At 38.4% G+C, this 16,366-nt stretch overlaps 1 protein-coding gene across 29 annotated transcripts in view; it reads left to right on the top strand.

Annotated features, from left to right (window-relative positions):
• HUWE1 (HECT, UBA and WWE domain containing E3 ubiquitin protein ligase 1) overlaps positions 1 to 16,366 on the top strand; it is a 150,399-nt gene that overhangs the window by 71,292 nt on the left and 62,741 nt on the right. For 27 of the 29 annotated variants that reach the window (XM_003805901.6, XM_055106725.2, XM_063601490.1 and 24 more), the window contains 7 exons: positions 438 to 649; positions 6,260 to 6,317; positions 7,468 to 7,644; positions 10,334 to 10,579; positions 11,666 to 11,799; positions 12,508 to 12,602; positions 14,869 to 15,060. In XM_003805901.6, the coding sequence (XP_003805949.1) occupies positions 438 to 649; positions 6,260 to 6,317; positions 7,468 to 7,644; positions 10,334 to 10,579; positions 11,666 to 11,799; positions 12,508 to 12,602; positions 14,869 to 15,060 (1,114 nt within the window). The remainder of the gene's footprint in view (positions 1 to 437; positions 650 to 6,259; positions 6,318 to 7,467; positions 7,645 to 10,333; positions 10,580 to 11,665; positions 11,800 to 12,507; positions 12,603 to 14,868; positions 15,061 to 16,366) is intronic. The other 2 variants (XM_063601492.1, XM_063601486.1) reach the window with 1 other exon arrangement.

Below are 16,366 nucleotides of genomic sequence, written 5' to 3'. Positions count from 1 at the left end.
TTTTATATATTATATGGACAAGCAGACATGGCTTAGATTAAGTTTGTAAAGCATATTACCCTTTCTAGTCTCCGTTTGTTGATCCCTGTGGCTGCCCCCCACCCCCGCCTTATTAGCTCTGCCAGTTTCCTTTTAGAATTGTTGTTGAAATTGGTATATAAGTTCCTGGTGCTTGGTGAATTGGGACAGGGAGTCAGGTTCGTCAGTCACTTATACAGCCGTGTGACGCTCAACAAATTATTTAAGTTTGCAGCACTTCTATTCCCTTGTTTATAAAATGGAATTAATGACCATATTCTGGGAATTATGTATATAACATGTATACAAAGTGTTTGGGCAAATACACAACACATAGAAAACGCTCTAAATATGTTAGCTGTCTCCTCCTCCCCATTCCATGATTACTAATAAGTAATCTTATTTCCTGTGCCTTTCAGTTACTTGAAGAAATCTGTAATCTTGGAAGGGACCCCAAATACATCTGTCAGAAGCCATCAATCCAGAAGGCAGATGGCACTGCCACTGCTCCTCCCCCAAGGTCTAATCATGCCGCAGAAGAAGCCTCTAGTGAGGATGAGGAGGAAGAGGAAGTACAGGCCATGCAGAGCTTTAATTCTACCCAGCAAAATGAAACTGAGCCTAATCAGCAGTAAGTGTTTACAGAACAGATCATCTAGCCATATAATCTTGGGCATGTTATCACCTCTCTAAGTCTTAATGAACACTTTCATCTATAAAAAGCAAGAGAGTTGTATTAGATCATTTTAAAGTTCTAACCGGTTCTAAGAATGTATTAGTTTTTCCTTTTTTGACCCTTGTGTGTCATTTGTGCTTTGGTATTTAATTGTATTGGTTGCCTTAGGAAGTGATCTTTTTTAAAAAAAATTAATTAATTTTTAATTTTTATTGATTTTTTTGAGAGAGAGTTTTGCTCTCGTTGCCCATGCTGGAGTGCAATGATGTGGTCTCGCCTCATTGCAACCTCCACCTCCCGGGCTCAAGCAATTCTCCTGCCTCAGCCTCCCAAGTAGCTGGGATTACAGACACCTACCACCACACTTGGCTAATTTTTGTATTTTTAGTAGAGATGGGGTTTCACCATGTTGACCAGGCTAATCTCGAACTCCCGACGTCAGGTGATCTACCCACCTCGGCTTCCCAAAGTGTTAGGATTACAGGCGTGAGCTACCGCATCCGGCCAGGAAGTGCTCATTCTTAAAAGCTGTTGATGAAATTGAATCAGAATTTGGTCCATCAAGTTAATGGACTTTGCACAGAGACCTTATTTTCCCTTTGTTGATTTGATATTCCACATCGACTGCTTGATTTTTTTCAGGCATCTGTGAAAAACAATGTACTTTTGAAGCCTGTCTCCTAAGAAGTCCTTAAGGGGTGTGTGAAGATTTGTTGTTGCTTGTTGTTTTATTTTTGTTCATTTTGTTACTATCTGTTCGTTCCAGATTAATTAGTAGAAGGCTTTGGAATTTACTATATGACTGTAAACAGTCAAGAATTGACTGCTTAGATGGAAGCAGGGAGTTTGCTTAAAGGCTTAGTGATTGGTAGGGGGTAGTCCACCAGGCTCTTTGAGCAGTATTCACATACCAGGGATGAACTGTAACTGTCACCTGCATGCTGAAAATGGGATTGATCTTTCTGGACAGTCGTGCACTCGCTCATATAATAAGTGGTCTTTTAGTGTGTAGGTAAGTCATTCTGAGAAAAGCTTGAGCATTTTAGGCACAGCTATGAATGCATTTGAGCTGGTCCTGAATGGTACCTTGGGACTTAAAATTTAAGGTGGAGTTGACAACAGGAGCAAAAGCCTAGAATCCGAAACTGGTATGTCCTCTTGGAACTCTAAATAGTGATGAGCCTGTGGGTGTCAAGTGTTTTAAGGAGAGGCATTAACTACTAAGTATATTGCTTTGTTGAACAGTTACCTTACCCTGTCTGAGAAGGCAAACCTATCTTCATTCTAGCAGTATCTTTTGTTCTCTTTTAAATGTTCTTTTTCTAGAAGAGGAGGACACCCTGGAAAAAAGCACGACTTTTTTTTGTAGACGAGTCTTAGTGCTTCCTTTGTCACACCCTTGAATGTCAGTGACCCTACTGGAGTGTGGGGTTCCTTTTCCTGGCTACAAATAAGGAAAAATTTTAAGGTGTAGGTGGTGGTGGTTTTAATTCAAGCTCATATATATTCATCTGCATGTGACGTCCCTACCTGAATATTTTCCAGATGCCTTACATCTGATGTGCCCAGATTTCAAGCTGACACAGTTAATCAGCACACTACCCTCATTTGCCTACCCTCCTTTCCTTTCTTGGGCTATCATGTATCACTATGTTCTATCCACAGCCATCCCCATTCCCACATCACCTCCTTTTACATCCACCAGATTTCTGTAAGGCTAGTTCAAGTGTCTTATTCTTGAAGGAGGTAGGTTGGTTGGTTGGTTGGTTGGTTGGTTTTTTACCTCCAAATGAGAACTCAATCTTGTGTTCTCCCAACAGTTTTGTTAAAATTATTCATACATGTTAATGGTTTTCCTCACTCACCTATAAGCTCCTCAAGAGCAAGACATTGCCTCATTCACCAGTGTATCCCTATCACTTTGTATATAGTAGGTAGTCAGTAGGTTTGTTTATTGAAATGAATAAAGAGCCTTAAATGAAGGATTCCTGAAGTCTTAAATGCTTAGAGAGCTAGGCCTAATGAGACATGAATGAAAATGAAGAGAAATTAGAAATATAAACCCAGTAGCATTAATATTCTACCACAGTGATAGTTATATGTAACTTCTAAGATGCAGAGGACTCTAGTAGTTACTGTACCCCAGTATCAGTAGTTTTCTACATTCTGGATGCTCATCACTGCCTCATTTGCATAATCCAGGAGTCTCACAGATGTTGACACATACATTTTTTCACTTCTGCCATCTTCAGAGGCCTAGATTGGGTCACTAAGTAAATTATTAGGGAAGGAAGAAAAAGCAAGAGACTGTCTAAACTTAGCTTCATTTTGAAAACCACAATATATTAACAGCAAAAGTTCTTTTTATCTTCTATCCCAGGCAATTCTTATAGGGGAATTGTGTACTTTCTCACAATATGGTGAAAGGGCTTAGAAAGATTTGGAATATGTGTCACCCTTCTCCCCAGAAGTCTTGCCCATCCCTTCCTCCATATCCATAGTTCTTCCGAATTTCTGTTTCCCATGCTCTCATCTGTTTTCCAATGCCTTATACACACATAAAATGATTAACTTTTATCTTTATTTTATTTTATTTATTTATTTTTTTTTTTTTTTTGAGACAGAGTCTCACTACATCACCCAGGCTGGAGTGCAGAGGCACGAGCTCAGCTCACTGCAACCTCCGCCTCCCGAGTTCAAGCAGTTCTCGGTCCTTAGCCTCCTGAGTAGCTGGGATTACAGACACGTGCCACCATGCCTTGCTAATTTTTGTATTTTTAGTAGAGATGGGGTTTTGCCATGTTGGCCTCAAACTCCTGGCCTCATGTGATCCACCCACTTCGGCCTCCCAAAGTGTTGGGATTACAGGTGTGCACCGCCGCACCTGGCCAATTTATCAGCAGTTTAAATTCAGGTATGATTTCCATACAGATTTTACATTTCCAGTTTCCCTGCCCAAAATTGAGGCTGTTACTCATCTTACTTCTGTCATCATATTATTATGTCTATTCCAGAATATGTTTAAATAAAATGACCATATAAAGTCTTTTGTGTATATTATATCTGACGTATATACCTTCTTGTATCTAGCTTCTTTGTTTGATGTGTTTTGGAGGTTCATCCATGTTATTGCATCTGTCAGCAACTTGTTACTTTTCATTGCTGAGTAGTATTCTGTTATGTGATAATTGTGTAGTGATTATCCATTTTCCTGTTGATGGACTTGGGTTTCTGAGTTTTTTCCAGGCTTAGACAGTACCCTTTCTTTTTTTTTTTTTTTTTTTTTTTTTTACAAAATCAGCAGCTAGTATTTGCAAATGGTGTTTGTATTTACTCTTGAAATACATGGTTTTGTGCTGGAGATTTGGAGTAAGGAAACTTAGGCACTATAGTCTACGCCAGGTACGTGGGGTGCCTTTCTACACTCAGACTCACTCACCACAAGTAGTTCTAAATACCTGTCTTTTGCCCCCTTTCTTCTGCCTTCTGAATTGTTTGATCTCAGAAAATCTGATATTGCTGGGGATGAATATACTTGGCAGTTAAGTAACCAGGGTTTGTAGTTGGTGCATCACGGTTCACTTTGTGGTTGATTGCATTAGTGTGCCTAGCTTACCACCCACCACTCATGAGCAGCTTGAAAGAAATGGACTATATAAAGTCTTTGTCATCTTTAGAACTTGAATAGCAATTGTCTGGAATTTAAAGGCAATGAGTGCAGAGACGCAGTTGTTCCCTGAAATGTGGCCCACTGGGAGGGCTCCTTTGTCAGAGTCAGCTGTCTCCTCAAAAGCTGGAGGAAGCACCTGACCATCCCCCATCCCAAAAAACCCCATATACATCATACTATGACACTAAATTGATATCCTCCTTTACTTTTGATGGGGGCATGAGCTGGAGCTCCACCACCATAAATACAGAAAATTGACCAGAGTTTGGGAATGTGTGTATGTTTGGGGAAAGGGAGAGAGACAGGAAGTTTAGAAGGACTTTTCTTGAAATCAGTTGGTAAGTTGAGTCCTGTTGGAATGAGTTGATCATTTTGATTATTCCTGTATGGCTTCTTGGGCCTGAGAGCCAAAAGATGAGGGGAAGGAGAAAAGTGGTTACTGAACAAATTTATTCCTGAAATTATATTAAGAACCACTATTGGTTTGCTTTCTCTCTGTTCTTCTCCCCAGTTTCCATGTAGCAAATGAAGGGGGCATATAGGTCTCATTTGATTTTACTGCTTAGGCTCTTTGCCATTATATCTGGCTTCTTCAAAGGGTTGGGTGTCTCTGGGCGGGATCCACACCTGCACTCCTTATCGATAGAGGTGGATCTATATAGGTAATTGATATAAGTAACATGGAATGCTGCAGTGGTTCTGAGGAGGAACTTAAAGAAAGGTTTGTGGTCTTCTCATGGAATCATTTCAGTCTTGCCTTATAGGTATACTCCCTTTCTACAAAGTTCTTCCCCACATTTTTCACTGAGGAGGTTCACAACATCCTACCCAAACCTGGTTCTGGGTATTTTTGTCACTGAAGTCATTCATAATGCCTCTCCACTCTCTTTTCCTGTTCTATATTCTGCTGCCAAATGTTCTTGTGCCTGGCAAATCTTTGTTTACATTTTGTCTTGCTCAAAGATGAGAACTACTAGCTTCTTGCCAACTTTCTTGTCTTCTTCCTCTACCTCTCCCTCTGTCTCTGCCCCATCCCACTCTCCTGCACCCTGTGCCCAAATCTGTTTCAAGGGCCTGTGTCCAAAATACTCCGTTTTCTAAAGTATTTGTTCCTTCCTGGGGTTTATCTTAGAGGTATATTTTGTTTCATCACAATATACTATATGTGTAGTTTTTTGCATTGAGCTGCATTTTCTGCAGCTGTGGCATGTTGTAGCCTTCTCATCTGCTGTGCAATATTGAAGCAACTGAAAAGACAAAAGACCTGATCAGTTTTTTGATAGTTCAGGAACTGTCATGCTGCAAATACCAATTGTTAGGGAAGGGAGACCTCAGGTGTATGAATCTTTGAACTAAATTAAATTCTATTTCCTACTCTCCATAACTTTAAACGTGATGCAAAAACATCGTATGATGTTTAAGTGTTTCTTTGTCTAGCCTCTTTCTTCAAGCAAATGTTGAGTCTTTTAATTGAACTTATTTTTAGTGTTCTCATGTGGATAAATTTCCCTAACAGTAGTTTGCCAAAGATAGGATAGCTTCTCTTGTGATGTATACTAATGTTGAGTTTTTAAAGGCTTGGTTGTCCCCTTTATGCTTTCAACCTTGGTCAGGCTTGGAAAGGTAGATTCAGGATTGATTTCAGCTGTTTTTTTCCTGCGGTATATGAGTCTAAAGGCTCATCTCTACCCCATAAGCCTGGGAAGCAAAGGCTGCAGTGAGCCATGATTGTGCCACTGCACTCCAGCCTGGGTGACAGCAAGACCCTGTCTCAAAAAAATAAGCAAATAAATAAATAGAAAAAGGCCTAGAATTTTATACAGTGCCTCCTCCTCTGTTCTCTTAATATTGGTATTGTGAATTTCTGTGTAACTCACTCTTTTCTCCCCTAACAGGGTTGTTGGTACAGAGGAACGTATTCCTATTCCCCTCATGGATTACATCCTTAATGTGGTAAGATTCAACACAGGGCAAACTGAGTAAAGATGTATATGTGCTTTTCTGGAAAATGTGTTTCGTTATCAGAGTCCAGTAATTACCATATTCATTTTAATTGGAATCCAATTAAGAGGGGAAAGATGTGCCACCCTTTTGTTTTTGTTCTAGACTGGTTTGCCAGAAATTAGCCAACACGATCCCCATTATTTTGTATTCCAGATTTTTTTGTTCACTGTTACCATTCTCCATTAGAATCCAGACAGGAATCTGTAACAGGTTTTGTTTTGCCAGTCTAGTACAGGCTGATCATCCCAAATCCAAAATGCTCCAAACTTTGAACCTTTTTGAGTACCAACATAACACTGAAGGGAAATGCTCACTGGAGCATTTTCAGCCTGTACTGTATAATGCAAATATTCAAAAATAAAAATCTGAAACACTCATGGTGCCCAAGCATTTCGAATATGAAATATACAACCTGTAATATGTTTTCCAAATGTGTCCAACATATATTTTCCCCCTTTTTTCCCATTACTTCCTGGGTATCTCACCAAAAAAGTGAAGAGTTTGAATTTTCCCAGAATTGTTTACCAATAAGGGAGAGACCTCTTAGCATTTGTTTCAGCCTACTAATCACTTCCAAGACTTCTAGAGATAGTTTGTCTTGTGCCTGTGTGTTTATTGCCCACATTTTACTTTTTTACTCTTAAAAAAATTCTTTGTTTGAAACAAACTCTTCCAGAGTTCAGTGTTTCATTTGTATTATGCGTTTCATTTGCATTATAAGCACATTTGGGGGAAATTTTCCATGATGTTTGCCTGCAGGAGAGAGGTAGGCAAGGAGCACTAAATAGCAAATTAAGAGATTAAACATGATTGTACCACTAATTCATAATGTGGCCCTGAGCAAGTCACTTAACTTCTCTGTTATCTTGAATTATCTGACTCTTGGTGTGCTTGAAAATGGAGATTGGGCAGAAATCGTAGATATTCTTTACTTCCTGGATGTTTTAGAATCCGTATCATACATCTGGTTTATCTGAGGTTTTGATACTCTAGAAAACACTAATATCATGACTAGAAGGCTACCCCATCCTTATTCCAGGCTGGCCTTTTAGTTCCACCTGTCAGGCTCTAACTTCTTTAAAAAATTTTTATTACCTAGATGAAATTTGTGGAATCTATTCTGAGCAACAATACAACAGATGACCACTGCCAGGAATTTGTGAATCAGAAAGGACTGTTGCCTTTGGTTACCATTTTGGGTCTTCCCAATCTGCCCATTGACTTTCCCACATCTGCTGCCTGTCAGGCTGTTGCAGGTGTCTGCAAATCCATATTGGTAAGAAGCATCTGGCCAAATGTTTTCATTTCTTTCTGGAAATCAATTTTGCGATACTTCTGTATATATGTTTTTAGTATGGTCTCCCTTCAACTAAAAAATAATGAATAAATTTGTGTTATGTTGTATAAGTGAATTTTGTGACTAATATATAGTGTGCCATGTTATTTCTCATTGAAAAGTCAAAGTATTTTTTCTTTGTTCATTGGTTGGGTATGTAGTTCTACATCATTAGAGTTTATTGGAGGGAAAAGTGTATCTCCAAGAAAGCTTTTCTAGTTGGGTTTTATTAGTACCTCACCCTTCTTTGTTATAGGTGCTTTTTAAACACATTCTATGTTTATGGTTATGTTTAGCCATGTATTTTCCTCCCCTTTCAAGCTTGGTAGTCATGTATTTTAAGCATAATTGACATGTAGTTCATTGCCGATATTTAATTCCCCCCTTTTCAAGCCCGATAGTCATGTATTTTAAGCATAATTGACATGGTAGTTCATTGCTCATATTTTGCCAAAAATGAAGCTTCTTTATTTTTTCATAGTGGTAAACTACACATAACATGAAATGTATCATCTTAACCATTTTGAAGTGTAGAGTTCAGTAGTGTTATGTGTATTCATATTGATGTGCAGCCAATCTCCAGAACTCTTTTCATCTTGCAAAAATGAAATTCTGCCATTGAACTTCTCATCCTCCCCTCTCCCCAGACCTTGGCAACTACCATTCTATTTTTTGTCTCTAAATTTGACTACTCTAGGTACCTTATATAAGTGGGATCATAAAATATTTTGTGTGTGCGACCAGCTTTTTTCAGTTAGCATAATGCCCTCAAGGTTCAACCATTATGTAGCATGTGTCATAATTTCCTTCCCTTGTAAGGCCTAATAATATTCCATTGTGTGTATATACCACATTTTGTTTATCCATTCATCTGTTGATTGACACTTGGGTTGCTTTCTCCTTTTGGCTGTTGTGAATAATAATGATGCTGTGAACTTGGATGTACATGTAACTCTTTGAGACTCTACTTTTAATTCTAATTTTCCCACATCCTAGCCAATACTTATTTTCTGTTTTTTGATAATAGCCATTCTGGTGGGTAGGAAGTGTATCTCATTTTGTTTTTCACTGGCATTTCCCTAATGCATAGTGATAATGAACATCTTTTCATGTGCTTGTTATCCATGTATATATCTTCTTTGTAGAAATGTCTATTCAAATTCATTGTTCTTTTTTAATCGTGTTATTTGTTTTGTTGAGTTGTAAGAGTTGTGTATTCTTGTACACGTATTAATACCTGATACTAATTTCTTCTCAGGTATATGATTTGCATATATTTTTCCTGTTCTGTGAGTTGCCTTTTCATGGTTGTCTTTGGATTCACAAACATTTTTAATCTTGATAAAGTTCAGCTTCTCTTTTTTTGTTTTTGTTGCCTGTGTAAACACCTGTGTTTTTGGTGTCGTGTCCACAAAACCATTGCCAAATCCGATGTTTTGCAGCTTTCCCACTGTGGCTTCTTCTAGGAGTTTTATAACTTAGCTCTTATATTCAGGTCTTTAATCCATTTTGATTAGATTTTTTATATGGTAAAAGTCTGTCCTTTCCTATTGCATGGTCTTGGTACCTTTGTCAAAAATCATTTGACCATATATATGTGAAGATTTAATTCTGGGCTCTCTATTCTATTCCATTGGTCTTTACGTCTGTCTTTATGCCAGTATCACAGTTTTGATCACTGTAACTTTGTAATAGAAATCAAAAAGAGTGAGACCTCCAAAAATTTTTCCCCAACTTGTTTTGGCTATTTGGGGTCCCTTAAGATTTCATATAAATTTTAGAAGGGATTTTTCTATTTCTGCAAAACCAAAACAAAAAACAGCATTGGAATTTTGATAGTGATTGCATTAAATCTGTGAAACTCCTTTGTTAGCTGGGCTGCAGAGTGATAAGTAATTCCTGCTGAATGAGAAATCCATTTGCTTACAGACTTGGAAAGATCCATAATTGTGACGTGACTTCATTTAGTTTATTTTGTTTTACTCTTTGAAATATTGAATTAAATGCTCTTCATCACAGAGAGGGGAAAATATCCTATAAGATGCTGTGGAAGGATAGATAGATTTATTTAAAGCCATAGGAAGGCACATGATTTCTCCTATCTTTGCATGGCAAGTGATGGTGTTTTATTGTCAGATTTTTCTCCAGACTTGAGAGGAAATCACAAGGGTCGTAATAATCCTTGGGTTGTCTGATAAAAACAAATTGCCTACCTGATTCCTATCTCAGAATAATCGCTTTTGTTTTAAGAAGAAAAGAACAGTGTAATAGTGACTCACTTCCATGCTTTGGAACTTTGCCTAACATTGTTTCCTATCGAGCAAAATTTGGAATTAATCCTATAGTGTAGAATCCTTGCCGTAACAGTATTCAGTTTGACCATCATAAGCTTTTAAGTGTTATTGGCTCACCAAGTTTGAAAGTAGTGTGTTGCTCTAGAAAGAGATGTTAAGGTATGTTGTACCTGACTTCATATTTGGGTTCCACCATTTACCAGGTGAGAGACCATGGCCATATCCAAAATCTGAGAGGCTTCCATTTAATTGTCACTTCCATTGTGACTATTAAAAGACATGATGAATTTGAAGTTCATTGTATATTAACACTTTAATTATTCTTCCTGTTTCAGACACTGTCACATGAACCCAAAGTCCTTCAAGAGGGTCTCCTTCAGTTGGACTCCATCCTCTCCTCCCTGGAGCCCTTACACCGCCCCATTGAATCCCCTGGGGGCTCAGTGTTGTTGCGAGAACTGGCTTGCGCAGGCAATGTTGCTGATGCTACCCTCTCAGCCCAGGCCACACCTCTGCTGCATGCACTCACTGCTGCCCATGCCTACATCATGATGTTTGTTCATACTTGCAGAGTTGGACAGGTAAAAATAACCTTAGGGGTGAACATATTAATTTAAAGGCAGTGAAATATCTAGGGCATACACCTAGCAGGGTTACTATGCTTGAAAGGAGGTCTGCCTGAGGTAGCAGCTAAAAGAACAGTCCAATTTAGGATGAGATTTTTTTGACTGTCAAAAAGTTGAGTGACTATATAACTTATGTGATGAAGTGGACTTTCTTGAGAGCGAAACATGTTATTACAGACAAACATCAATTGGGTATTCATCTGGCCTTAGTACTTTCTAATCTTTCCACGAGTCCTTATAGGTCTGATAATGGGATGGCATAGGTAGAACATTTTACCAAAGAACATTTAAATCAATAGTAATTAACAAATTACTAAAAATTTTCTACATATCAAACGTTTGACCTGTAATCCATAATCCATAGTTCCAGAAAGAAGGCATTTTGTGTATGTCCTCACAGTTTTACTACATTTATTCCTCAGATAATTGATTCTAAAGATTAATGGTATCAACATTAAACAAAACAGGGTTCAACAGCCCTGTTTTATGCTATTGAGCAGGAGTGTGTTCTCTGTTAATTGTGAATCAATCAAATCTGAAGTTTAAAAAAGCACAAGTATAAAGGATTTAGAAAATTAAATTACTTAACAAAGCTTAGGGATTGATTTTTATGACTTTTCTTTATTAAATGAAATAAAATGAAAATGAAACATTCAAGGAATTAAATAAATCTAGGTATTTACTGAAGTAAAGAAATTGAATGGAAATAATAATACCCCTACCAAATAATTTAGAAAGTAGTTAATGAACCTGTAAAACCATTTCTTTGATTCAGAAAAAAAGAGTAGCCTCTGATGCCTTTCTTTCACTTTATAAAAAACAATGAGAACGGATGTTGTGGAAATAGTTTGTAAATATTGTAAGAGGATACCTTGTGGAACTGTCGTCTTGAATGTGGACATTTTGATGAGGTGGACAACTCTGAGAATAGCAATGAAGAAAAATCCCTTACCCTTATAAAACTGTTGAAGGTCGATTTTTTTTTTAAAGTATAATTGTTCAGAGAACATCCCAAAGGTGAAATTCTTGTTATGATTGCAGAGTGAAATTCGTTCCATCTCCGTAAACCAGTGGGGCTCTCAATTGGGTCTGAGTGTTTTGAGCAAGCTGAGCCAGTTATACTGTTCCCTGGTGTGGGAAAGCACTGTCCTCCTCTCTCTGTGTACCCCAAACAGGTAAGAGAATGGCTCTCTCTCTTATTACTTTGTTATCTAAGTTCGGTGAGCCTGGAGGATTGCTTTGGTTGGTGATAGGAGGGTATGGAAGAGAGTTCAGAGGCCTCCTTGTCCTTCCCTCTTCCCAGCCTAGGAACTTGATGACAAATGCTTTGTCGTCATGGTAGATGTTTAAAATGTGTTCCTGTTATTAGCCAGATACAAAAAATTGAGTTGTGGCTGGACACGGTGGCTCACGCCTGTAATCTCAGCACTTTGGGAGGCCAAGGTAGGCAAATCAAGAGGTCAGGTGTTCGAGACCAGCCTGGCCAACATGGTGAAACCCCATCTCTACTAAAAATACAAAAAATTAGCTGGGCGTAATGGCGGGCGCCTGTAATCCCAGCTATTTGGGAGGCTGAGGCAGGAGAATTGCTTGAACCCCGGAGGTGGAGGTTGCAGTGAGCCCAAGATCATGCCACTGCACTCCAGCCCAGGCGAAAGAGTGAGACTGGGTCTCCAAAAAAAAAAAAAAGAAAAAAAAAAAAGAATTGGAAAGCTTGTGGGGTGCTACCTCAGGAATTATAGATGCTTTATTACATTCAGTTTAACCTGCCTGCTATAGGAGGGATAGTGTCAGCCAAGCAAATTAGAGACCATTTACAATATAAGAGGTGAATTATCAGTATATATATATATATCTTTTGCTCAGCATTTCTCTTTTTGCAGCCTACCATCTGGGTGTGAATTTGGCCAGGCAGATATGCAGAAACTGGTTCCAAAGGATGAGAAGGCAGGTACGACCCAGGGCGGAAAAAGATCAGGTAACTCTAAGAAACTAAAATGTTAGTCATTACTTCTAAGTTTTGTTCCTACGTCTTTATAGGTTTATTATGAAAATTTTTAGTTAGTTCTATCATCCATAGTCTAGTTTTCATCCTCTCACTAATTTTTAGTCATTTCTTCCATAAAAACATATATACATAATGGTAAAATTTAGAAAATGTAGTTGAAGGAATTACCCGTATTTCTGCCACCAAAAAAAAAAAAAACATTTTGGAAGTGTCTGCCTGTCTTTTTTCTCTGAATACATTTGCCAGTGTCTTAGATAAAAACATTTCGTAGATCTCTTTCTTCACTTAATGTTAGGTACCATGTAAAGGTACACGAATTAACTATTCCCTGTTAAGTTTCTAATATGCTATTTTTTAAAAATGAACATTTTTGTATCTACTTTTCTACAAATGTAAAATTGATTCCTAGAAATTACTGTATCAGAGGGTATTAACAAATACTTTTTAATGTGGCTACTAGAAAATTTAAATTATATATGTGTTTCATGTTATATTTCTATCGACAGTGCTGTTTTATAAAGAAGATTGCTTTTATATTATCTCATGATAAAAATTCCAAATTTTGGCCGGGCTCGGTGGCTCACGCCTGTAATCCTAGCACTTTGGGAGGCCGAGGCGGGTGGATCACCTGAGGTCAGGAGTTCAGACCAGCCTGATGAACATGGAGAAACCCCGTCTCTACTGAAAACACAAAAAATTAGCCGGGCGTGGTGGCACATACCTATAATCCCAGCTACTCGGGAGGCTGAGGCAGGAGAATTGCTTGAACCTGGGAGGTGGAGGTTGCAGTGAGCCAAAATCGCGCCATTGCACTCCAGCCTGGGCAACAAGAGCGAAACACCGCCTCAGGAAAAAAAAAAAAAAAAAAAAAAAAAAATTCCAAATTTCGGTAAGTAGAAATCATACACAATTTTCTGACTCTAATGCTACAAACCTAAAATGAATACAAGCAACTTTTCCAGAATGTTTTTTCTCCGGTGTTCAGTATCAATGAGGAAATAAAAAAGGATAAACTATTAAGAAAGCAATGAAGATAATTCTGTGTATAAAAATGCATCAGGCCAGGCACAGTGGCTCACGTCTCTAATCCCAACACTTTGGGAGGCTGAGGCAGGTGAGTCGTTTTGAGCCCAGGAGTTCGAGACCCGCTTGGGCAACATGACGAAACTCTATCTCTACAAAAAAAATACAAAAATTAGCCGGCCATGGTGGTACATGCCTGTAGTCCCAGCTACTAGGGAGGCTGAGGTGGGAGGATCGCTTGAGCCCAGGAAGTTGAGGCTATGGTGAGCCATGAGTATACCCCTTCACTCAAGCCTAGATGACAGAGCGAGACCCTGTCTCCAAAAAAAAAAAAGTATCAGATAGGCTTAAAACTTGTACAGAAATTACTAGAAAGGGAAATTTCTAAGGAACTAATAAAGCTGACATAGGCTTAGAACCAACAAACAAGGACTTACATATGACAGCTGGTTATTGTGAGGGATGGGATAACATTAATAAACTATAAAGAAACCTGACAAAATGAGAATTTCAAATTTAGTCAAAACATACTAAATTTAACTCAGGGAAAGAATAAATTGACTAAGAACTGAGAATGAAATTAGATTCACTGTCAAAGAATTGCCTCTCTAACAGATATATTTTTTCTAGCAATTTAACACATTTAACAAAAACGACTCAGCTTCTCCACAGTTTTTCTGGAATGTTAAGAGAAAAACTTGGTGACTTGTTTTATAAGTTTGCATAAAGCTCATTCTTAGATCTAAGAGCACGCATATACCAAAGAAAAAGACACATGTCACATTCATATACATAATTCTTAAATGCTAGGAAATAAAATTGTCCAGTGGTAATCTGTGATGTCTAGTTTGAACTTAACAAGCTGTAACATTCTAGTAGGGCATCCACATTGACAGCATTGGGTACTGTGCACACTGTAGTCCATGTGAATGGTACCCCCTGGGTTGGGCTGTGCCTACAACAGTCTTCCAAGGTAGCCCTGGGTTAATACTATTCATATGCTGTCATTTGAAGATGTCAGCATTAGGTACTTAGAACTCCAGAGGAGCATATCAGTAAAATATTTGGGTTGTGTTTTTGTTTTTCAAATTTAGGAAGCCATGGGAATTGAAAGAGTAACAAAAACCATAGGTAATCTTGTCAGTACTTCTCAAGGAACCAGGTAAATGTTGGCTCTACATTGTCCTATTGCTCCCCTCTTATACATCTGTAGATGGGGAACAGGATGGAGCAGCTGGAAGTATGGATGCTTCTACCCAGGGCTTATTAGAAGGCATTGGGCTAGATGGTGACACGTTGGCTCCCATGGAGACAGATGAACCTACTGCTTCAGACTCTAAGGGCAAATCTAAAATCACACCAGCAATGGCTGCCAGAATTAAGCAAATCAAGCCTTTGTTATCAGGTGAGTCATTCTCCTTTCTCCTACCTTTTCTGGCTTTCAGTCCCTTAGTCTTGAAACAGATTGAGTTGGAAAGGCTATGTTGTTTCACCTAAGGAAGTTTAAAACTTCTGTGACTCACTTTTAAGTGTTCTTTGTTGAGTGGCTGCTATGTGACAGGCTTTGTACTAGCTGCTACGGATACAGACATGACAGAATCCCTTCCTGAGAGCCATATCTACTACCCTCCCTTCTTTAATTTCTTCCTCCTACTTACTCTTCAACTATTGCATATTGTTGCTGCTCCTTCCATTTCACTGAGATGTCTCAGCAAGGCATCTACAACGTCCTTGTCCTAAGTCCCTTCTCACTTGTCTGCAGCATGGTCCTAAGTCCCTTCTCACTTGTCTGCAGCATGGTAGTTGACCCACCATCTCCATCTAGAAATATTCTTCCTTTGGTGCTTGTGTTATTAAGCTATCTTGATTCTCTGATAACTATCTGGCTCTTCCACCTAGTCTTCTCTTTTTGTGTTCCTTGAACATAACTGGCAAGAGACATAGTCTGATAGGTGTTTTATATTAAAGTCACTTTGGCAGCTTTATTGAGACTGTATTGGCAGCATACAAAACTGCATTAATGATTTGCACTGGTCTGTTTGCCCTTTTTTTCCCCTTTAATGTAATACCAATGTTTGGGAACCTATTTGTGTGTTCGTAAATTGTCGTCACTTTCTGGCACCTTAATATAGAGGAAAATGGAGACCTAACTTAGAGGAATCTGGGGCCCTTCGTAAAAGCAAACAGAAAATGGCCTTTGGTGTTTCCATTTGTTACCTCAAATTCCCATTGCATTTTACATTTTACTTTTAATTAGTTTAATTCTCCATTTATTTTAATTTGAAAGTCTACCAACATTACCTTCAAAGGAAAATTGACCAAGCAAGAAGATGTTCATATTTCTCTCTCCTTGCTTTGTCATATTTCTTTGATCTTGGAGCATTCAGAGGTTTCTGTGTGGACCCAGTCCATATACTGTTTCTCTTTGGTTACTGGCCTTTTGCCATCCTCTTGTCTTTGGACTACCTTTAAGCACTTTGCTGTCTGTTCACCTGAAAGCAGTGGTGAGAAAGTGTAAACCCAATGATTGGATTCATTAGGTTTTCAAAGTCTGGGTATACCCATATCTGTAGCCTATTCCCTAATTAGGATAAAGAAATCTTAATTTGGATGTAATAGGAAGAAGAAAGGACTGTTTTCCTTGTTCCTATACTGTATACATTTGAGCTTATTACTAAATTTTAGCAGGATATGTAACCTAGGCTCAAGTA

Source organism: Pan paniscus, chromosome X (genome assembly GCF_029289425.2).
Source record: "Pan paniscus chromosome X, NHGRI_mPanPan1-v2.0_pri, whole genome shotgun sequence".
Classification (NCBI taxonomy): domain Eukaryota; kingdom Metazoa; phylum Chordata; class Mammalia; order Primates; family Hominidae; genus Pan; species Pan paniscus.
This window is presented reverse-complemented; position numbering and strand designations above follow the sequence as displayed.